We start from the raw sequence: 24,915 nt of genomic DNA on the forward strand, positions 1-24,915 counted from the left end.
CTCGCACTAGGAACTGCTACTGCAAGTCCCTCTTCTGGGCAGACAGAGGCAAAAGCAGGCAATGCCCCAAACCCAAGGGTCAGAAATGTCTCCCACCCCCAGACCCCACACCCTCTATTTTATATGTTCCAGAGCTGTTGAGACCCAAAGCCAAGCAGCAGGAAACTTTAAGCATAGGGGTCTTGGGGAAGCTGAGACACAAAAACTTGTGCTTCTCCATCAGAAATGAGGTTACAGAACAGGAGAATATTGACAAGCAATCTTCACTGACAAGAGGTGGGCATGTTGGGGATTGCTCATCTCTGAGAGGAAATGGATCAGGGTGACACAGGAGAAGCATCCACTGGACAAAGCTGCAAAGGCAGATTGTCAAAACCTGTTCTTGAAGAATTTCAGAAAAGGCAGCAAAGCTAAGGGACTTTTTTTTTGAGGTAATTTCTGATTAAACCCTGACAGCTTATTGCTGCAGGATGTTTGAAGGGAAAACAGAATCCTAAATTGATCTGGAGAAGGGTCCAATGTTTCCATGAGTGGCAAGGCATGCAAACATTGCTGAGGGTACAGCCTATTCCTTGACAAACCTGTGTGAATCTGTAATGGGAGAGTAAGACATCCTATTCTGGATGCTCTTCTCAAACAGTGGATACCACAATGTTGCAAGCAAGATACTGGAGCAAGTTGTTTGCTCAAATTTCAATATTACAATATCCCCCTTCAAGAAAGGGGAAAATATAATGTTTGCAGTAAAAGGTGTAGAAATAGACCTGAAGTTTAACCCCGCCTAAAAATTTTACATGCCTGGTTTCTCAAGTCCAAACTGTGAAACACTGCTTGCCATCTGCCAGCAAGACCTGCATGTCTGCCACTGGAATCCATGGAGAAGTGCCATGCTGCAGCAGTGCTCTCCCGTTCTCAGGACCCAGAGGTGCTCCCTCAGGGCACTTGCACTGAAGGGAGCTGCAGTGATCCTCAGACCCTGCCAGCCTCCATTTAACTGACTGCTTCCCCAGCCAATTCTCTAAGCTGTGCAAAACCTGTGACAACTAACCACACAACTAATTGGCTGACAGCAAAAGCACCTCTTCAACAGTAAGAATCCCAAATTATGGGGGGGAAGCACTTTAATTGCAGTTTGCATACAGCTATTTTGTCTCAAGCTGTTGGAGGAAAGAGCCAAAGAGGTGGAAAAAAGGCTTCCAAACCCAAAAATTAGGGCTGCTGGCAGCAGTAACTGAGGCAGACAAGTCTAAACTACTTCTGGAGGAGGACCTTTCTGACAAGCCCTGGATATTCCAACCCAAAAGCTGAACCATGTATAGGGCAATGGCTACAGCTTCTGCAGGCAACCACATGGCCAGAAACTGCCAGGGCTGCCAGTCCAGGTTTGCCCCCTGGATGCAGAGATCTAAGAAAAAACAATCACACTTAAGTCGTGAAGACCAAAGAGCAGGAGCACCTCTCCTATAGAGACAGGCTGACAGAGGTGAGGTTGTTCAGCCTGGAGAAGGCTCCAGGGAGACCGTACAGCACCTTCCAGTACCTAAAAGGGCACTGCAGGAGACCTGGAGAGGGACTTTTTATAAAGGTATGTAGTGACAGGACAAGGGGGAATGGCTTTAAACTGAAAGAGAGAGGGCTTAGAGTGGCTGTTAGGAATAAATTCTTTACTGTGAGGGTGGTGAGGCACTGGAATAGGTTTCCCAGAGCAGCTGTGGATGCCCCATCCCTGGCAGTGTTCCCAGACAGGCTGGATGAAATCTTGAGCAACCTGGTCTAGGGGGAGGTGTTCCTGCCCATGGCAGGGGAGGTTGGGATTAGATGATCTGAAAGGTCCATTCCAACCCCTTAACATTCTGTTATTCTAATTAACAGTGGGTCTGTCTATCCAGAACACATATATAAAATCAGCATATGTGACAAGTGACAATTAGAATAAGTGACAAGTTTATAAAACCTGGATTTATTAATTTTTCTTTATTACAAGATAAATTCTTCTCAAATAACAGATGGATTTGACAGTGTTCAGTTTGTAATATACTAGATTCAAAATTACATATTTTAAAAAATATTCTCTGTATACAAGGAAAATCCCAACAGAATTTACAAAGCCACTGTATTTCAAATGTATAGGATATGAGGTTGTTATGAATCTTACAGGAAATTTGTCATTACAAGTAGAAGAAAAACTACACAAATGGTTTACAGTTTTAATCATAAATCTCTAATTCTTTAAATAGATTCTTAAAATAGATGCATTAATTAAAACAAAATCACTACAAAGAGGCACATGGTGTTTAGTGGATGACATTAATTCTGTAACCCAAACAAGGCGACTAATCCACTCCGAGTAGCTAAATTATTTTTTTGCACTATTTACATACTTTCCTGAAGTATTTTCATCCCAGAGCCTCAGCAAGCATCTTAGAATATTAATGAGGAAGCCTGGCAGCATGCCAGAGTTAGCAAGTAAGAAAGTAATATCATTCCCATTTTATCAACTGGGAAACTGAGGCACCAGGTATATTCAGATCCAGGAAACTGCAGAGAGAAAAATCCTGGATCTTAATTCTGTTAGCTGTGTCACGATGGAGACTGTTCTTCCTCCTTGTTACGTGGCTGGTGACCCTGCTGGGCACTGTTTGAAACCTGGTGAGTTGCTTTTTTTCATGTTTAGATTGCTGCAAAATAGGTGACATCTATCCAGCTGTAGTGATGAACACCTTTACTAAAAGAAAAACCATTAATGGTTTTCCTTTTCAGAGCAAAAACCAGCAACAGCAAAAAGTGCATCTTCAATCCCTCCAAAGCCTTTGGAAGGCGGTCTTGTTCTACCCAAAATACTGCAATTGCTCCCTCAATCTGCACAATAACAAATACTGAAAACCAGTAACTCTGAAAGACAGAATTGTACTATTTATTATTAAAAAAAAAAAGAAGTTAAATTTTTGGGCATTGTGAACATTTTTTGGTCAATCAAATATTTGAAAGAAGTTAGTTGAGAGATTCTCAGCCAGGTTGTGGCCTTTAGAAAATAGGAAGTGTTTCACATGGTCCATAATCCCCAGAATTTCGCTTCTTATAACAGCAAAATATTATACCACATCAATAAAGGTCACTTGAAACGACCTTTAAAAATAACTTGTCAATAATGTTTGCTGAACAACTAAAGGAAATAAAAACTTGTTGCAGATCTGAGATTACATGAATTCTCAAGTTAAGGAAAACCTAAAAAGCCAGGACTTAAAACTCTGGATAGAAGCATCCAGTACAAATCCAGCAATTTTTAAGGCTATTATGAAGCGTGCATAATTTAGTCACAAGCATCTCACTGTTTACATTTTGGCAAATACAACTTCTTCATGTGGGAATAAAGTCATGGACTGTTGCTGTCTCACAGCAGCAGGAGCAGGCCAGGCAGCAGGGGACAGGACAGCTGGGAGCACAGGTGGCCCAGCACCCTGGGGCACAACAAAACCACTCTTGTCTGTGATAGCCAGTGAGATTCTGGCCAGCACCATTTGCCTGGAAGGTGTCTGATCCCAGAAGCAGTACCCCCAACTCAGCACTGGAACAAGGCTTTATACATGCTACAGCATCATAAAATCAGCAAATAAGGCCTCACTTTCTTCAGGGAGGTAGATGGGCAAAAATGTGCTGCTTCTGTGGTTACTGGGGCACCCTCTGCCCTGGCATCTGGGCTGGCTGAGAAACCGGTCCAATAAATTTCTCCTTGTGGACCTGACCCAAAAGTGCAAACCTCCCTCTGCATCACAATCACAAATACAGCACAGCAATTTAGGCAACTTTTCTTGTTGTCAGCCTCAAAATACTTCTATAATCTTCCCTATTTATTTTCCTTGATTATTGGTAGTACCTATCAGGGACTCCCAAGAGACAAATTCCTTGCTGGCCAAGGAAAGACTGCACTATGGTTTTATTTAGCAATATGTCCTGGAAACGGTGCTGGCTCTGGAAGCTTTTGGAGGACTTCCCTCCTGTGTTTTCACAGAGCTTACCTATATCCTTAGAGGCTTTCAATGGTACATCAGTCCCACTGCATTTAGGAGCTTCCAAAACCTTGGGGTATCTGAGTTTGGGGTGTGCATTCAGACTGCAGAAAAGCTTCAAATACCAATGGGCAAAGCAGCAGCAGTTTGAACACAAACAGGGGTCCTGTGGTTAAAGGAGCTTCGTCATCATCCACACAGACGGTGGAGAAACACCTCACTTCCCTGGCCTGAGACAGTCTCTGTGGGAATGAAGAACCTGCCAGGACCTCCTCTCCCATATGTCCCAGACGTGTCATCTGTGTTCTGCAAGATTACACATTTCCCCTATACCACCTGACAGAGAAGGACATACAGGCTAAACATATGAACAGTTTTAAGCAAATGTAAATACATATCCAGATGCAAAGTGCCTTAGGTTATCTACTGCCATCTCCCATTTTCCTACAACACATTCTGGTTCAAGGCAGGAGGCATTTGAATGCTACTCAAAAAAAGTCAAGGTTGAAGCTTCAGGAGAGTTATCAGCACAGTACCAGGCTGATAAGTATAGAGTGCCACATATAAATACAGAAACACACACACTTAAATTATATATATTAGTTTTATCTAGATTTATATGTACATGTATAAATTAAATATACATATGTGTTTGTATATACAGACACACATGCATGAATGTCAATAGTCCCTCAGATGAGAAACCTAATCCGAATCTCTGAAAGCATATAACAATTATTTGGATATTCTTAAGTATAAACAATGTATTCTGATTGGAGGTTTCATAAATACGCATTAAAATTCTCCATGGTAGTCACCCTTGTGGGAATAATAATACAGTTCCATTAGTTGCAAACTATAAATACAGGCTTTAAAAATTACTTGAAGAGCAGGTACAGCCAGTGTAAGTGACTTCCAGGACAAACAAAAGGGATCAGAACAGAAAACCAGAATTGAGCATGTGGCTCCCTAACAAAAATAAGTGCATAGGATCTCTCCAGCCCTCCCTACTGTCCAGAAAGGCCTTTTAAAAGCTTTTTGTAATTGTGATGGGAGACAATTTGGTAAGAGACAGAAAATGGTCATGTTGCAAAATCCAAAAAAAAACCTCTCGAAGTTGGGGACAATGTGTTATATATCTCTTCCCTAGGACATGAGGGCAATCTTTTCAGTCTATCTACATGTTTTTTTCTGCTCAAAGTTTCTAAATATGCTCTTAAGATTACATTATAAAAATACACAATATGCCAATACACACGATACCATGTTTTGTTTCAGTTAGGTTAAAATCAAGAATGACACCACTGCATCTTCAACTAAAATAGTTTCCAACTACAAACATGAGGATGGGTGATGTGTCTTGAGGTATCAGTTCCTATCCTATCTTTTCCATAAAACACATTCCTATGGTAACGTGATGAATTGCCTCAGCAGTACTGAGTACTGCTCCCCCAAGATCAGGGCAGGTGTGTCAGCAGCAGTGGAAGGTTTGGTGTAGAAGAAACATAAGAAAATTGAGGGTAGAGATGTCACTGGTGTAGAATCAGCGTATCCAGGCTTGCAAGAGACACAAATTTTAGGAAGAATATGAACTTGCACTTATTTGTTACAGCATTCCCTGTCTTATCAAGGTCTCTTTTCCCATCCATTACTTAGATCTTAATCCTGTGCAGCTTCAAGTACCTCAAAGCTCCTCCTCAGGGTTCTCTCTTGGTTAAAACCATTAGCTTTCAATGAACCAGACTGAGCAACAGTCTGATTAAAAAAAAACTCCTGGAGCCTGAATGTCAGCATAAGAGAGAATAGAAAAAAAATACAAAACCAGAACACACTGATGAGCAGCTACAGGATTTTAGCATGGACACTATCAGGAGTTTCTTAAAGAAGCATTTGATTTTTCTTTTGTGCAAGCAGCATTGTACATGACAGAAACAGTGCATAATCACTGAAGTGCCCACTTCATGTGACATCATAAAATGACTCTGCATAGCCCATTAACTTTGTAGGCCAATTCTCCAGAAAAATTCTAATCCCATCAAACTTCCTGAACATCAAAGGTATATTTTAGAGAATCATTAAGGTTAGGAAAAAACTCCAAAATCGTCGACTCCAACTTTTGTCCAAACCTCATCCTATCAAATAAACCACAGCACTAAGTGCCATGTCCAGCAATTTCTTAAACACTTCCAGGGATGGTGACTCCACCACCTCCCTCGGCAGCCTGTTCCAATACTGGACAACACTTTCAGTGAAGAAATTCTTCATCATGTCCAACCTGAATCTCCCCTGGAGCAGCTTGAGGCTGTGTCCTCTTATCCTGGTTTGCCTGGGAGAAGAGTACAACCCTCACCTCATTATACCCTCCTTTCAGGTGGCTGTAGAGAGCAGTAAGGTCTCCCCAAGCCTCCTTTTCTCCAGGCTAAACACCCCCAGCTCCCTCAGCTGCTCCTCACAGGACTTGTGCTCCAGACCCTTCACCAGCTGCATTGCCCTTCTCTGGACTCGCTCCAGCCCCTCAATGTCCTTCTTGTACTGAGGGGCCCAGACTGGACACAGCACTCAAGGTGAGGCCTCAGCAGTGCGGGTGCAGGGGGACAATTGCTGCCCTGGTCCTGCTGACCACACTACTGCTGATACAGGCTGAGATTCCACTGGTCTTCTTGGCCACTTGGGCACAGCTAGCTCATGTTCTGTTTACCACCACCCCAGGTCCTTTTCCCCTGGCAACTTTCCAGCCACTCCTGTGGTGCTGCCTAGAGTTATTGTGACCCAAGGGCAGGACCTGGCACTTGGCCTATGTAGAACCTCATACAACTGGCCTCAGCTCATTGATCCAGCCTGTCCAGATCCCTTTCCAGAGCTTTCCTACCCTCCTGCAGGTCAACATTCCCACACAGCTTGGCATCATCTGTGAACTTACTGAGGGCGCACTTTGATCCCCTTGTCCATACCATGCATAAAGATATTGAAGAGGGCTGGCCCCAATACTGAGCCCTGGGGGACCCCACTGGTGATCAGCCACCAGCTGGAGGTAATTCCATTCACCACCACTGTATGGAGCCAGACAGCCAGACAGGTTTGAAGAAGAACAAATGAAGGCAAAATTTCATATATCCACACACTGGTGGTACAGACAAATAACTGAGACCTCATGTCTTAAACTCAAAAAACGACTGATGAAAGAAAACATGGTCCAGATGATAAAGTGCAATTATTATTCAAGTTGTGCTAAGAAGCTTTCCAGTGCTTTTCTGAAGCTTTTCCAGTTTTTTCTTCTTGATGATTTCATGCTGTAATTTTAATTCTTGGTGATTTCATTCAACTTTTAATTATGTTTTTTTGCTTCTGTCCCCATCATTCCAGTACTGTTCAGTTTGCATTTCTGTGAGCCGTGAGACAGTACGCTGAAAGGCAAAGACTTCCTCTTCTCCTGTAAACATGGAGAGTCCTTTGGCAGAATCCTACATCAATACACAAAAACAGTACCACACACCTGTGAGACTCATGGCTGTACTGAAGTGCATCCTGTCTAACTCCTAAGGCTTAGTGCTTTACAGGCTTTGACAAAACAAAGACAGCAGCATGGCACCAAAAAATTAAAACTGAGGTCCAAAAATTAAAGAAAAGCACCTATTTCAGCTAGGTAATCCCCTGAAGGAATACAGCAAAAAGAATAATTTGGTTTTAAAACAACACAATAACAGGTTAACCATCTACTTTGCCTTTTTTGTTGACTAATTGTACACCAATTTAAACAAATTATTTAAAAAGTCATTAGCAATAACTGAGCTACATAGAAAAACAGAATAAGCAACATGCAAAGTAGTACTGTTTGTGAGGACTTGTGAGGCTGTTCTGTAGTCTAGGGAGAGGTAGAACAAACCATCTTTTATTTCTGTATTTTAAATGTAGGTGCTAAACTTAAATCAGCATTTTCATGTATGACTGAACAGATATAATGATTTAATATTCAAAATGACCCTAAAACTTACACAAAATGGTTCTACATATAATGACATTTTCTTTGACTATGAATAAGTAGCACAACATGTAATTATGAGAGTGACAGAGACACTGCAAGAAAGCAGCATATCAACAGTTAAATGTTTTCTTGATTCCCCCTCTTAAAATGCTGCTGCAATAATAAGACTAAACCCAATTTTGTTACAAAAGGAAGATGTTAAAATCACGTACCTGGCTCAAGTCCAAATCATCCATCAACACTCTGTTGTCCTGCAGTTCACCAGTGTCATGTTTCACCAGGAACAAGCTTTGGAGAGGAGCTGCTGCAGAACAGATAATGCGCACCTGAGAGGAGGAGAGCAGGCAATCTATCATCCCTTGCACTTTACAGGAATGGGATAAAATACTCCATCTATGCACAGCAAACTTCAAGTTAAATCATCAGTGTTTTTTTCCCAATGTTTTTCCTTTCTCTCATTAGGACTGCTGTTACAAATTTACCTTAGTCAGATGGACTATTAACATTACAGGATCTTTTTCTCAATAACAATGGATGTAACTTTTACTCAAAGAACAGAAGAACTGTGCTATCAAATACTCAGAATATCTGCTACACAGGTAATGAGTTCACCATAAAGTTTACTTTCTAAAATAACAGCTGTATAGTAAGCAATGCTTATTTTTCACCCATAGTGAGAGTCCTCTCAGTGGGTAGATACACGGCACTATTTAAAGAATACTTAAATTCCAAATTTCCCAGATAACTGAGTGAAGCCTTTCTTGCTTTCATCTGTGCTACTCTAATAAGTTATTTGCTAGTAAAAATAATTATGCTGTTTTCATGTCTGCTGGGAAGAGATACAACATGCAATGAGAGATGGGGGCTGCAATGAAGACAGACTGAAATAATACTATAGAAGAAGACTCTTGTTGAGAGCATACAGGCAAGATGTTTGTGTTGTGGACAGGCATCCACAAATACACTCAGTTATTTTTCCAAACTACTTTTGATGGAAGTATAACCTTTTGTTTTTCCTGTGGAGGGAGTAATAGAAAGTGACTGCTTGCAATTCATATTGACAGCACAAACACAGGGCAGACCATCCCCCTATTTCTAACACATTAGTTTAATATTAGCATATTGTCTTAGCAAATGTCCACTTTCCAACCATAAAGAATAAAGAATCTGGCTAATTTGAATGACACTGATTTGAATCTGGCTGATTTGAATGAGACTACTCATACACTGAGTTAGTTCAACACCTTGCTGAGCTGGGGCCTTTCTGATCAACAACCCATGCCAAGAACATTCTTGTTAAGAACCAACCTCAGCTTCCCAACTGCATAAATGTTTAAGTGTGTGCAAATATAATCCCATATAAGAAAGTGTTTCAAACCTTGCATCACTTAAAAAAAAAATCACCTTAAACAGGAACTTCCCTTTGTTTTAGTTATGCTGATTTTGCTTCCAAGATCGAAAATCTCTGTAAATCCACACAAAGTGGATATATCATTATTATTCCATGAGCAATTCTGCAATCTAATCTAAAGCCTACACTGACTGTTTCCTTTAAACTTTATGATATAATTGTGCTATTAACTCCTCTTTCCTGATCAAAAAGGCACTGATTCCTGACCAACTGCCCGTACAGATTAAAATCTAAAAACCTCCATTTCACTCCAGCACAGTTGGCAGCACAATCTTTCATTATTAAAATAATGACATGGCTTCTGTTGTTTTCCTGGTTAGGAAAGAACATCCCCATTCAAAAAAGGCAAATGAGCTCAGGCTTATATTTATGCTCATGCTTAATAGTCACAGAAACAACCAAAAAAAAAAAATCTGTTTATTTGCCTTTATTGAAATGGCACTTTTTTTTTTGGGGGGGGGGGGGAAAGCTGTAATGATGTTTCTTTGCAGCACTACTTCATACTGCTTATGTTTTCCAAACCATTTCTACAGAAAGCCTTATTTCAAACCAATAGTAACAGTCAGTTTTAGGACTCCCAATATTATTCCTATACATATAGGAAAGGCTTGGTTCTCACCTTATGCTCATAAAAGGTATCGATAAGAGTAATGAAACGACGAATTTGTGTCCTTTTTGCTATTGTAAGAAGTGGTATGTCACGAACAAACACTGTGTCAAAATGCTTTGATATTTCCAAATAGTCGCTGGCTCCAAGAGGCTGAAACAAAACAAACCATAAGCAATGGAAATCCATGATAGAATGACACATAAACACTGTATCTTGACATACTACAGTAAGAGAAGAAAGCTGTAAAGTCCTGATCATATTCTTACTTTTATTCCTTTGTATCTCACTTGAGGAACGCTCGATTGCCCTTAGGAACATAGATACCTGTGGGTGTTCATACTCCTGGCTTTACATGAACAGTGAGAGTTTAAAATGTGGCTCTTCTGCACTCAGACAACATTATGATCTCTCTCTGACAACCTCAAATGAAATAATCACTATAAACCAAAATTCACAGAAGACATGTGATTTCAACCTAAAGCATAAATAATTTGAATAGCTACTAGGATGCTTTCCAGCAGCAAGATTTGTAAATGCAAATTCATAGGCTAGTTACTAAATCCTAAGTAGACCTGCATTTATAGTTCACCCAGGACTAACCCAGACTGAATAAATATCTTATTTTTTAAGTATGGAAAACAAGAGGAAACAGACAAAAATGCAATTTTGCAGCAGTTCCATTGTTCATGGCTTCTCCTGTAATGATGAAATAAAAATCTTCAAGAAGAACTCATTAGCTTCTCTTTCGGTATCTAAGCCATCAACAGAAAATATGAACAAATAGTAGTAGCTCATTCAAGTACATTCCTCTAAAATTACATTTTCATTACATGGAAGGTATTTTTTTCTGCAAGATCTATCAGTACCACAGGCAGTACTTCATCATGAGCTATTAAAATTTGTATTCCTGAACTCATTTCATCAGTTTTATTTGTACAAATACTTGAGAATCTTGTCTGCAGCTATTGCAGAGAACAAGTTCAGCAGCATTTTGCGTGGTCACAACCCCCCAGGTAATCACATGCACCACGTGCAGTACTACGTACAATACTGTTATAAAGCACTGCAATACTGCTATTACCTTAAAACCAGTAAATATGAAATATTTTCTTTAACTGAAATTGTGAGACTAATTTGTTGTAGGCCACACATTCTTAACTAGAACACTTCTGCAAAGTGTTATTTTAAGCAATTATTAATAGCTGCTCATGAATAGGACTTTGGGTTTTGTTTAGATGCTAGAATAAAAAAACTTGTAGAAACGGTCTTTACACAAGCACAGGAGAGAGAAGCCCTGACTGTATTCCAAAAATTCTTCTGAAAATTAATGGGAATAAGCTAACCTTCCAGGTGGCTATTAAAACCTCTCACTCTCCACCAGCTCTCCCACTTGCAGTCTCATGAATCACCCTGCTTTCCCTATTCCAAGCATGCAACTTCCCTGTAGCATCTATGGAAAAGAATTATTACAAAACCTTTCAATTCTTTTGAGCAGTGTTTAAGAGTAGTATGTGCTGTCTTCTCCCCTTAGAATTATATTTAATGCTTATTTTCTCCCTCCATTTCAGTCCCCTAGTTACTACTATGGACTTAGTCATTGGAAACCAAAAACTCATCATCATGAGGGCCACCAGCAAAGCTTTATACAACACCTCTGGATAAAACAAAATCCTATCTGGATAAATCAGAGTAGCTGAACTCAAAATGTTCTGATGAAAGAAAGCAGGAAAAGGTTCAAGAAAGCAGATGGATGGAAACAACACAGAGCAAACTGGACACCTTGCCACCAGATACAAGCAATACATCTGGACAGCCAGAGTATCAAGTGCAAAAGAAAAACAATGGGAACACTAAAAGCAACACAACCAGGATGCTGCTGGAGATGTTAAGATTAGTGATAAGCAAATAGTTTTGGCAATGGTAATTTTATTCCATACTTAGGACTGAAGTACTGTTAAACACAGAGGAGATCAAGTATGCCTGTGTGATGAGTACCTGTGAGGGAGAACACCAGTGATCTCATTGTACACGAGAAAGGTAAGAATTTCTCCTGTCTCCCCTTAGGTAAGAAATTACAGAAATCACTGCTATGCTGATTCATTCTTTTATCACATGAAGAGCCCAAGCAGTCTTCTGCCAAAACCCTGAGGAATTATTCTGCCTTGACCCAATGTGACACACTTTCTCACACAAACCATACCAATACACCCTCCTCATCTCAAAGTACCAGATATTAAAAGGTGATTCCTAAAATAAATAAATATATAACTAAAAATGAAAGCGTACAAACTTTTGCAAAGTGGACACACTGAAGTGCCCAACTAATGAGCTACACAGCTAAGAACTTGGTAGGTACATTGTTTGGTAGATATCCAAACAGGAAATTAAAAAACCTAGGTAGTCAGAGGGAAGAAACAGGTATCAGACAAAAATAAGGCTAATGCATTTCAAATGGGAAGAATGGAAGATGTAATACTTATACTGCGTTTCATATAGACATAAAATCATGGTTCATAGAAGGTTACAATATGCATCTTTATCAAACAGGAATTCAATATACTTCAGCAGTGCAAAAAGCAAGCAATTAAAGAATTTTTCTAGTTAAGGGCATAAAAGGCAGAACATTTCAAGCTTTAACAAGAACTTCTGAAACACCTGCACCAAAACTAAGTAATAATATTCTGTGAATGTTGGCAGAAATATGCCTTTGGAGACTCCAAAATCTTACACTCAGAAAGATCTGAGTCTAGCAGCATGAGTACTTTATATTAGAGTAAATTTTGTACCTCCTTGACAAGACTCAAGTCTAGTGAGACACAACTGAAATGCCAAGTCAGCCATTCTCCTGTTACATATGGCTCAGCTGTTATCAGCTGTAATCCCTTACACAGAGGAGTTCTCAAAACTCCCCGCTTTTGGAGTTTAGAGACAGTCCTGGAGATGAAAGACAAAGCTTTTAATCTTGTTCCTAACATGACTTATTCTTGTCTTGGGAAGTCCTGTAATTTCCTTCTGTCTTATTCAATGTAAAAAGAAGGAAGCACCAGCAAGTTTGCAAATGCTCTGGTGACAGATTAGAGCCCTTTTTTGTATCCCTCTGTCCTTGCTATTGGCCCAGTTTCCATGCTCCCTGTAATTGCTTCAAAGCTGGTCTAACCCACCAGCTAACTCAAAATGCTCCAAAGGCAAGAGACCATGATTCAGGGGCATCCTGACAGCTCCTCAACTCCCATTCACACTGGCCTGCTGCCCCCCAAACCTGGCATGAGGCTGGCACAAACACCAATGTACCACCTCTGCCACACAGGAACAGAGATGGGGAAATGGGTTCAAGGCCAGATTGCACCACTGCTAGAGGCTCTGGCTGTACAGTCCATATACAGAAGCTCTACTGAGGAGCAAATTTCTGCTATTCCAGCAGCCCACAGCCCTCCCCTAGCTTCACAGCACTGCCTTACTGCCTTCAGGCCCTTCTTCCCTCACCTTGCAGCAAGCGCTGTCTGGGTCCCGACTGCCAGCAACACCACCTCAGACTAGGTTACAAGACTAGAGGCACATGGTTTTAGACACATAGCATTGTCCTCTGTATAACCCTCCAGGGCTGAAATTTATTTTGTGAATCTCAACCAATCACAGAAAGTATGTCACTTTAGTTAGCAGCATACATGAAGGTATTTCTTTCTCTGAAGTTGCTAATGAAGCCACAAATCCTCCTAATACTGATACATATATATGTAATCCTCTTACTAAAAGTTTAGCCTGATTAATCTCATCCTCTGAATAACATTGTAAAAATAACTTCATTTGGTATGTGTTTCTGGTGCTGTCTGATCTCTTTTGTTTCACTGACTATTGATCAAAACTCAACTGCAGAACAATAAGACATTTAGGTAATGACCGTCACCATTTGTTACCAGCTCTTTCATGTGCTATAATATTATTTTAATAACCTCAAAACATTAACAGGTAAGAATCTTTCTTATGGTGTTATTGTTCCTGCATGTGTATATACTGTAAAACTGTTGTGGATTTTTGCCATTAGCTCTGATGTCAAGAGTCAGTATTTTACAGGCATCATACTAATGCAAAACACATTAGCACTAACATGGGCTACACTCCTGACAAAGTGTTTATTCCACTTCAACTTGCTTGACTGAGTTCTGACTTTTATTTGGTTTTGGTTCTCCGTCGACTTAATGCATTTTCAGCTATCATCATCTCAGTTCAAGTAGGATGTTTATTATTTGGAGCTCTCTGTGGGCTGTTTTAGAGTTAGTCATCTCCTGTTTCTATTATATAGTTCATTTAATTATAGTATAAAACATAGTTTTCTTTGTTGACTCATCAGTGGCCTGGGATATCACCTTTAAGAGATTGTCTGAAGAATACAGAATGTTTAAATAAGATAGAAAAGGATATGTCATCTCAATATGTATTTTTTGTTGATGTTGCAAGATATTCCAGGGCCAGTTCCAGCCAATCCTGAAGACTTGTGATTGACAGTAACTGTAATAGACAACACTCAGTTTAAGACCAGATAATATTTACAATTTAATCATTAAGTATAAACAAACAAACACAAGAAAAAAAGCTTTGTGTTTCCAAATGAACAGCACTATCACTAGTGAGGCTCATAAAACAGAGCACTGAGATAATATGTGAAGATCATAATTCCAAGAAAGGAACAGAAAAACCCAAGGCATGATACATGATGCCACAGCATGCTAAAGTTTAAATAAAAATGGGAAGAGGTAGGGCACAGCTAACTTGGTTAAAAAATTTAAAGCTACTGATGGCAGTGCAAATCACAGACCATAGAACAGTCTGGGTTGCAAGATCCCTTAAAGATCATCTAATTCCAACCAGGAGAGCAGGAATCTAAGATCTGTAAACCTTGGAGTGAAAGATATTTTCTCTACCAAGCACAGCCCCTTGCTATCTCAGGTTATCTCACCACAAAATCCTGCCAAGAAGTAATTTTCCTTGATTTTACAACAGAAGTTTTTTTGTCGTATTTTTCACTGTTTCAGATCGTTGCTCTTCTGCTTAAGAAGATGCTTGTAATTTACCATTCTTTTATTTATTTATGTATTTATTTAAACAATATGCTCAAAGCTGGCTGAATAATGAAAGCATGGAAAAGGCATGTTTCTGCTCTAAAAGCTCTCACTGCTAAGTTTCCAGTTCCAACTCCAAAGTATAGCAGTATCAATGAAATGGGCTCCAAAAATAGTTAAGGCTTAAAAAATATAGGTCTATTTAAACATTTACACTTACTGTTAAGATTTCAAAACCATGATCAAAAAAGCTTTGAAAAAGAGAGAGAAGTACATTCAAGAATTTAAGAAACAAAAAAGTTAAATTAACAAGGCAAGCCCTTAAAACACCAATCATCTTCAAAAAGCTTGTATTACCTGGTCTATAAAGTATAGGATCTAAATTCTCAAGGTTTATGCAGCTTTCATTGAAAGGAGTGCTCTCTAAAAATTAAGCTCTGATACACATAAAATATAAAACAGAAAGGTGGTTTGACTAACTATATAACTGTATTGCAATATTTCCACCTGAAATAAGTTTCTTGAGTTTAGTTTATAAAAAGTGCACATGAATAAGATAAGGTAAAACTTTTTGCGGGGTAGAGAACCTGATTAAATCCTTATAGCAAATGTAGCTATTAAAAGACTCTCACTCTAGAGCTTAAGCTGCAAAAGCTAATCTCTTAGGAATAAAACTAAGATCACAAACTAAGGAAAACTATGATTCTAAAAGGTTACTGGAAATAGTGCTTGTCCATGGTATTTACACCTATAGCTGAAAATCCTACAATCCTAAAGATGACACCAAATTATACTGTGGATACATTCAGCAGCTTTTAATGAAGATAGTTCCCTCAAAATTACTCAGAATCATTAAACCACAAATGAAGCTGAGTTATACCATCACATAGGGCTGATGTTCAGCTGATTCAAAAACAGACACTTGCATTTTTAAATGGCTTGATGCATTTGAAAATGGTGAGGTCTTTTATTTTCTTTTTTTAAAGCTTAGTTACATCTTTTCCTTTGAAGTGCAAGCTATTCAAGCTAAGAACTACATCTTCTTCCTGGTTTGTACAGTGTGCCTATTGCAATGGAACAACAACCTAATAGAAACTGTTCACCACTTATTTGTTGTGTTAATCAGCACAAAAATTCTATTTTGCCAATTTCAGAAACAGTGAATAACTACTATGGAAAAAAATTCACAGTCCAATAACCTTGTACAACATAAATAATAAAAACCTTGTACAACATAAATACTGATATTAAATTTATTTTTAGAGTTTTAACGTGTGTTTGTTCATGGTTAGTATCATGTTAAGACACTACATTCATTGGTCCTGGGCAGTGGGATGAAAGGATATATTGGATTAGCTAGTGGAAAGCCTACAGGATCCATGGACCAAAGCAGCTGAGCTCGGCGGGGAGCAGGCTGCCGTGCTCGAGCGGTGCGCAGCCGGCGCTCCCGGCAGAGGGCAGCAGCTGCTGCGCACAAGGCAGGGGAGCGCCGAGAGCAGCTCTGCACCTCCCGACTCCCGCAGCTCCATCAAGATTCCACACAGGGTACGCTCTCGGCTGCGTAATTTATACCAGATCAAACTGTCACTGTTACCAGTTTTCAAGGAAAACCTTAAAAGGGAAGTGAAGAAAGGGAACTGGCAGAGAGTGATTTTTTCTAAGGTGTAATGAACACTGTTCTTCATGTGTGAACACACTAAAATGGGTAAGACTTGTATTTGCACAATTGAGTGTATATACATATACAGCGATTTAAAAATCAAGTTCATATATACATTTTAGTTTTAAAGGTATCTGGTGATCTTTCATTCACACGTTTAACTCAATTAACAAATTAACTAATTATGTTTTACAAGAATCTAACACCACTGGTAGTGTTTCCCTCATTGTATAGATGGAGAAATTGAAAGAAATTAAGGCCCCAAAAAATGGGGGAAGTCAATGTTAGCATTAAAATTCGGCAACTGTATGCCCCTATTCTGCCTGGTGCCTGTCCCAGCCTCCTGTGGCTACATTTTATTTTGATAAAAACCAAGCAGAGTCCTCCTGTCTGATTACACTAGAGAAGCACATTTACAGGGCTCCATTCTAGTACTGGGTAACTGCTTCATGCCCATGACAAAGACCACCACATGCCACTCTGCCACATAAAGCCTGGTGTGTCAGGTCTGAAAAACTGCTTCTCCTTTGCTTTAAAGCAACCAAAATAGATAAGTATCCTCTCATCCAGTTTTTTTGTTGGTTTTTCACATGTTCACATAGCTACTAAAGAAGAAAAGCAGTGTATGAATTTGATATTAACTAAGTTAGCTAAAACTTGGGATTATCCTCAACTGGGAAACCAGGATTTACAAACTGATGCACACAATAGCTTAGCAAATCAACTGCATGTCATATCAGCATTGCATACAATATATTCTCTGTATTTTATATTTATAAACATTAATGGACAACCAGTAATTACCAGTATCTGATGCATTATTTTAGCCAGAAATAACTCTTTATACTCTTGACATGAAAAAGTTTGATGCTAACATATGAAACAAGAATGAAATATTGTAATACCAGAAAGGTATCAACTCTTAACTCCCAAGGTCTCCAGGTATTAATTAAAAAGCAGCTATTATGAAAATTCTACTTAAACTAGGAGATGTTACAAATAGTATCAAGTTATCAATTGCTGATTTGCTATTTTCATCTATATGTATTAGCTGACATCTCATGAAATTGTATGATATCAAAGTGGAAAATGTTTCAATATTTCCCCTTAAAACAGAATTTTGATTTTATTTTAAAGGAAACTTCAGTGAAAATGAAGAGGTTTTACAGGCTGTTCATACAAAATATTGTGTTACAGAAATCACTACGTAATTACCTGAGAAATTTCAAACACATCTCCTTAATCCTACACCAGCAAATGCAGATTTTTAGGTCTGGATATTTATCCCTTGGAATGCACTGGAACAGTTACCCAAGACCAGACTAGAAGACAGATTGCAGCAACGAAGTGAAAGCAGAGTCACTTGAGTGATAAGCTATTTTGCCGACGCAACAAAAGCATCTATCGTTTCACATGTTGATTCTGCAAAACTTACTCTTTTTTCTGGAACCCTTAAGGATAATGCATAGCAAAAGGAATCAATTACCACGTTTTGAGTACAATGTTGTCCACTCACGCTGCAGTGATTATTGACACTCACATGAGCAGCAGTATACAACAGTTTCAGAAAACTCAAAAAATACTACTGCAACTCCAAGATAATACTGTAACTTGTAAGTACTTCCATGATGCAGACCAGAAAGGTTGCTTGCTATGAGGGAAATGTCCTATACACTTCCTGTGAAACCCCCCTCAAACCCAAGGAAGTTATAAGCCTTGGAAAAACTCAGTCTGAATTGACTGCACAGATTGATTGTAGACTAAGAAGTATTGCCTACTCCCAGAAGTATGAGGGGGATAAGAGCTGGTTATTCCCTCAACATGGACTCGGCACATTCCCCTCCTGGCTGCTGAACTTGTTCACTGCATGTGCAGGGGCGGTGAGAGCTGCCAACAGGCAGCAGGGACCCTGACTCCCTCACATCCCTACTTTTAGGCACTTTAAAACCAGGAAAGATGATGGGGTACTTCAAGTTCCTGCATTTTAAAGATGGCTAAGCCTAAAAACTAGTATGTAGCTCAAACACAAAAGCCTCGTCCTAAAATGGCATCCAGTTTTGACCCAATACATAGTAAAAGGAGGCTGTGTCTGCTTAGATGCAAAAAAAAAAAAACAAAAACCCAACAAAACAAAACAAACTCTCAAAAAAAAAAAAAGAAAACCAAAAAACAAAAACCCAAAAAAACCAAAACCCCAACCCTTTCCCCAAATATCAGTTCTGATAAGAAATAAACTGCACACAGCATTCTTGTCTTCATTGCTCCTCCCCCATACACACAGTACTCTGTATTTACAGCAAGTTTGTATTGGCATTTATGTTATATTCAAAACTCCTGGGGAAAAAAAACCTGTTACATCAGGCTTAGTATAAAAATGTGCTTAGTAGAAATGGTAGAAACAAAACACCTTCACCAATATTTCTTTTTAGGTTAGTTAACTAACTTAGCAGCCCATTTAACAAATACTTCCTTTAGACTCCATGATGCCACTTTCCTAATAAGAACAACATCTTCAAAACTCAACCCTTCCTATAAAGTCAGGGAGCCTGGAGAATTAATTTCATTTCCATTCTTTAGTCATCCACTTTATGCATCCAGAATCAGCTTCTCCATTACCCTTCCTGGACTAAAATCTCACCAACAGCCTGCAGTTCCACCCATCATCATAAGCATGTGTGAATTTTACTTGTTTTTTAATACTGACACATATAGCATTCTTCTAGTGATGTGGAATTTCTCTTGCACTTTAACATTCATAAAAATAAAAAGCTAGTCAGAGATATCAGCCTAGTTTTCCAGGATTCCAATGATACAAAATGTATTTGCAGGCTATTTTATTTAGAGACCGAAAATTATTTCATTATCCTTTAGTAAAATGATTTCACTTTGCTTCACCTAGAACACTTATTCTTTGCCAAACCTTTTCCTTTTTCCACATTGTTATCAAAAGTTCATCCATCTCCAGCTAAGAATAAGCCAGTAACATTCAGATAATATAAAACATCAAAATTCCAATTTTACTTAAGTCTTTTATCTGACTGGACATATTTGCCCATGACCTTTATTTTATAATTTTCCTCCACTTCATAACTAGTTGCCATTCATTCTGTATTATTTGATTCTCTCTCAACAGTGACAGAGGAAATACTTTTACTATCTTCCTCCTCAGAGTCCTTCTTGGGTTTGTGTTGCTCTTTTTGTTGTTGTTGTTGTTATTTACACTTCCCTTTCCAGTTAGTCACACCTCCCTTTTGCTTTTGAAAATTACTCTTCCTGAACACTCAAATATGCAACTTCACTGTATGGAATAACTTCTGGTTTCACTAAATGTTAGAAAATTAAGATTATTCCTACACAACACAAAATTCTAGATTAATTCATCACTGTAAGCACCAACCAAATGACCTTGTACTGGATGTAGTACATTTTATGCTAGAAAATTATAATTTTCTGTTTTCTGGCTGAGTACATTTCACCTTTTCCTGTGTTTCATCTACAGAGTAACATGCCACGGTGTATTCTCTTTATATGCTTCTTATAGCCAAGTGCTCAAGGAGCAACCCACCTCACGTTCCATTTGCAACAGATCCCTATGAGTACTTTCCTTCTGGGTTTGTTAATTAGTAGACTGATATGTACTCAAGAACCTTGTACTAATTAACTTTAAGTCAGGTACCAGTACCTTCAATGTTGCACACTGTTCTCCACCTCTTTTAGCCACTCTGTCTTTAAGTAGGCTGTAAGCACCCATTCTGTATTATCATTTTATTAATTGTCCCACAAGGTTTCAATAATAGCAATTATCTCTCATTTTCCCACATTAATGAGAACTTCCCATTTATCATGCTTGTCACCACAACTTAAAACTGTTACAAAACCAACTGCAAATCTTGTTTTCAATTCTGGTGCAAGTTTAATGAGCTCCTACAACACCAACTTTAGATTTCATTTATCTACCTGGAGGTTTTGCTTGAGCTGTCAATTAAGCTTCACCCTGACTGCAACAGACTCCAGCAAGGAAGATTTCCTGCCCCATGTCCCTTCGTACAATCCCCCTTCCCATGGGATTTTGTCCCCTTGTCCTGCACAAAGGAATCTGCAAATTTGCTCCACACAAATCCAAAAAATTCCCCTCCAGTATTTTCTTCTGTCAATCTTGCTTTTCATTACATCTTTTTCAGCTTTCTACTTTCCTTTTTTTAATAGCAGCACTTATGATGCCTGTCAACCTATCTACCACTTGGCTTCACAAGAAGTAGAAAATACCTTGTTGCTATGTCCCCTACAGATTTCTGCTGTATCCCTCCACAAATCACTCCCACTATTAGCAAGCTTACTGGAATATATACATAAAAGACTTTATACTTCCTGTCATGTTGAATGTCTCCTCATTTTTGGGTAATTTTTTGCTATAAACCACCAGTGCACTCTTCTGGATCCTCCCTGTATCTTCTGTGACATGAGTGGGAGCAATTTCCCTCTCTGACTGTTTAAAAAAGACACTGCATGTTTAAGTTTTTCCATCAAAATTTAAAAGAATTCATGAAAAAAAAAGAAGAGGGTTTAATGGGTTGACAGCTGCATTTTTCCTTTTTTGCAGTTTTCCTTTTAGCAGATTTTAATAGCAGGAGGGCAGGCAAACAGAGCAATGGGGCAGGCAAGGTCCTAAATGCAGCTTATACTGAGTGAAATTTTCTATCATTGCTATGAATAATTTGCAAAAGTTTACAGTAATGAAAAAAATAGCACAGTGGAGGCAACTCTGGCAATTCATCTAAATTTAACAGACAATTCTGAAGTTCATGACTATACTTTTCTGCCTATGAAGGGAGAAAACTGATACCCCTTACCAACATACTGATGTAATATTTATGAAGATACATCAGTGATCTGAAGAGAAAAATCAGTGATAACTGAGGAAGTTGTCAAAAGAAAACCATTTACTGTCTGCCATGTTGTTTTACTTTTAAGCATGTGATTCTGCTGTAAGAGACTACCATAACACATCTGCAGAAGGCATCTGAATTGAGACAGCAAGATTTCCTAAGTCCTGGGCGATCCATATAAGAATTACCTGAACCTCAAATAATTCTTGAACAGGATGAGAACCTTCAGACCACTGACATGTGAGCTAATCAGAGCACTTCTACTTAGAAGCAACTTATTATCCCATTTAAGTACATAAGGCATTTACTGGACTAAAGAATTGTATTAGTATTTGCTGACAGTATAGCTTCCCATACTTTAAGAGGCACAAAGCAGATAAAGTCTCAAAGCCTTTAGTGAAAAGCAAGTTACTCTACTCATGACACACCTCCACTCTTACAAATGGCTTATTAGTTTTGTCTGAAAACCAACATTCTAAAACCTGCAGTCTGGAACACAACCAGTGAAATTTCTGTCCAAATAGTAATCAACTCTGTAGCTGCAAGGAAGTGAAAGCATAACGTTATCAGCAAAAGACTGGTCACCATCCTGAATCAGAAGTGCTATTGGCCCAGTTTAGGGTTGTGATCATTTAACAGCAACTTCAGACATCAGTACAGAGATCACTGAAGTGCAGTGCAGCTCCAGAGGAATTGTCTTCCAACCCACTGGAGGTCAAATACAAAGAGAACTTTTCAAGATTCACATCTCACATGTTTAAGCAGAGAATGTGCCGGTATTTAGCAAAATCTGGCATATTTTGAGAAGGCCTGGGATTAAACATTCCTTGTACATGCAGCTGAAACCAAAGCATGGAACAGAGTGTTACACTAGTGGTGCCAGGATCACTGCTCCTTTGCTTGAGTATCAAACTGAAACCCCAGATTACAAAAACAGCATTTGATTGCTATTTACCTATTGATATGTTGCCACCACTCATATACCAGCAGTGATGTTAGGCCAGGCATATATTGTAGTAGGATTTTTTAAGATAATCTGTGATACACCTAAGAGTGAATTTACTATATCATTAAAAAGAAAATTAGTATGGTTCTTTTGAAGAAAGGGGTTTTTTCCTGTTAAATTAAAAATATTTCTGTTAATTAAGTTTTTTTTAAAAAAGCCTTTTTAATTTAGTGCAACTTGGGAAAATAGCAAGTTTGTGTGGTTTGAATTTTTTTTTTAAACTGTGAAAAGCCTGAGCATTAACTGATCTAGATTGGACTGGGTACTCACTCTGTCGCACAGCTCTTCAAACGTGAAGTCTGCAATGGTTCCACACGCTTTATTCAGCCTCAGCTCTCTGCCTTGCACTTTTAGAATCCTTGGTCTAGTTACTATGGGAACATGAACAAAGACTCAATCTTCTCTGGATAATTACTATAAAATTCATCTCTTACAGATAGGAAATGCATAGCTTCATGAATAATAGCACATGATTCAACACATAAATTAGACAAAATGCTGATACAATGACTGCCACTTGAGTGTGGCATCAACCCATATACAGCAATGGAACTTATTAATTGGTCAGTGGAGATTGGGCATTGTGTTCTAAATGTATTCTCTTTCAAGAGAAATTAACTTACGTACAATCATTTTGTTTCTGAGCCAGCTCATCAAACAACTTATCCATGACAGCCTCCACATCAGCTTCACTTGTGCTACAGTGAAAAGAATAATAGAATATGAAATTAATAACACTTGAAGCCAACATCAAACAGCTGCCTGAGCCTGCTTAGCTTTTTGCCCATAAAAAAAAGAGAACAGGATGTTATGCTCTAAATACAAACATTACATTTAGAATACACTTAAAAGTAGAGAATATTAACTCTCAGGTAGATGATTCTGCCTTATTTGCATACACTGAAAGACTTCTGTGTTTTGAGCTGTTTCCAGTAATGAGGCAATACAGGCAGAGCAGACCCATTAACACTATGTGTACACAATGAGAAAAAAGGCTTCTGGCTCTATCTTGCATGCAAAATAAGAGCAAATAGACAAGGCAAGGCAAGGCAGTCAAGCACCTAAAGAAGTATCCTTTGAAATTTCTGAGAGGGGACTTTGTGAAATTAAATGCTGAAACAGATTTTTTTTTTTGGGGGGGGGGAGGGTGCTGTGTCTAGTCAACCGATTATATTGACCAAACAATTTGCAAAATTAAACTGTGAAATTAAAAATACCACTATCATCTCTGTATTAGCAGTTTTAGCAGTTTCCCAACCTCTGTTCCTAATACTGCTTGGGAAAAGATCAACCACAGATGGTGAAATGCAAAATATCTGTGCTGATAGCTGAAGTAAAGTTTACATTCACCTTCTGGGCCACAAGAACTAAAAAAAATCAGTCCAATCAGAGAACTCTTTTTTTAATCACTGAATAGGGTAGAGAGCCAATCTTGCCATGTTTTATTCATAAAGACAGATAGATAAAATTTCTAGCTGAGAATAGTAAATTAATGTTACGGTAGACAACAACCTAGAACTAGGATACATAATGTTTCACTGAAGTTTGTGTAAACTCTTTTGGTGTGAAATCTTATTTTATAGATCTTGATGCACTGAAGTCACACTGCTTCACACAATACTAGGCATCCTCTTAACTGACAAATGAATATCAGCTTGTTAAACAAATACTCTCCTTCTCATTAGGCCTTAAGCACCTTAAAAATGTTAACAGGAGAACTGAAGTAACTTTTTAGCTAAAGCTTAATGATGACAAACCTTGTAGATACAAAAAAATTTGGGAAAAGAATTTTAAAACCCATGAACTTATACAAGTGCCATTTAGATGTTAAAAACCTTTTCTGACTAGGAGGTTACATAAAATTCTAGAAGTTTTTCTCAACATTGATATTGGTGTGATGCATTCCTCTGACAAAATGACAAATTGAAAAAGAACAGAAAACACCAGAAAAAAAAAAGGCCATAAAAGGTGGTAAAGAGTGTGTGCGTGTGTGTATTAATATAGATATATCTATATATCTGTATCTATCTCAGAGAGTATATGCATGTGCATGCATACCAGTAAGAGAAATTTCAACTGAAAGGCTACCAGAAGAAACAGGTGAATATGATGCTAAGGTACCTAATTTGTACCTAATTGCCAAGAAAGTTTGTTTTGAAAATAGACACCTGAGACTGAGATCGATGAAGTTGCTTTGATCAGGCATCTTGTAATGGTGTTACACTGCCTGCTCTCAGATGAGTATGAAACAGCTTTAAGTAACCCTCAGTTACATATTTTAAATGAAGACAGGACT

The 24,915-nt window shown here is 38.6% G+C and overlaps 1 protein-coding gene and 1 long non-coding RNA gene across 2 annotated transcripts in view; one reads left to right on the plus strand and one right to left on the minus strand.

Annotated features, from left to right (window-relative positions):
* Positions 1-16,282, plus strand: part of LOC128785596 (uncharacterized) — a 34,546-nt gene extending 18,264 nt beyond the window's left edge. Inside the window, exons 2-3 of the long non-coding RNA XR_008429945.1 lie at positions 11,579-12,047; positions 16,054-16,282. This is a non-coding gene — a long non-coding RNA (uncharacterized LOC128785596). The remainder of the gene's footprint in view (positions 1-11,578; positions 12,048-16,053) is intronic.
* The window catches only part of AFG1L (AFG1 like ATPase), a 64,698-nt gene continuing 41,742 nt past the window's right edge, over positions 1,960-24,915 (minus strand). The window contains exons 9-13 of the mRNA XM_053938313.1: positions 23,247-23,317; positions 22,890-22,990; positions 10,020-10,160; positions 8,202-8,315; positions 1,960-7,468 (exon numbers count right to left, since the gene is read on the minus strand). Of these exons, the coding sequence (XP_053794288.1) occupies positions 7,337-7,468; positions 8,202-8,315; positions 10,020-10,160; positions 22,890-22,990; positions 23,247-23,317 (559 nt within the window). The 3' untranslated portion in view covers positions 1,960-7,336. The remainder of the gene's footprint in view (positions 7,469-8,201; positions 8,316-10,019; positions 10,161-22,889; positions 22,991-23,246; positions 23,318-24,915) is intronic.

This window comes from Vidua chalybeata, chromosome 3 (genome assembly GCF_026979565.1).
Source record: "Vidua chalybeata isolate OUT-0048 chromosome 3, bVidCha1 merged haplotype, whole genome shotgun sequence".
Classification (NCBI taxonomy): Eukaryota; Metazoa; Chordata; class Aves; order Passeriformes; family Viduidae; genus Vidua; species Vidua chalybeata.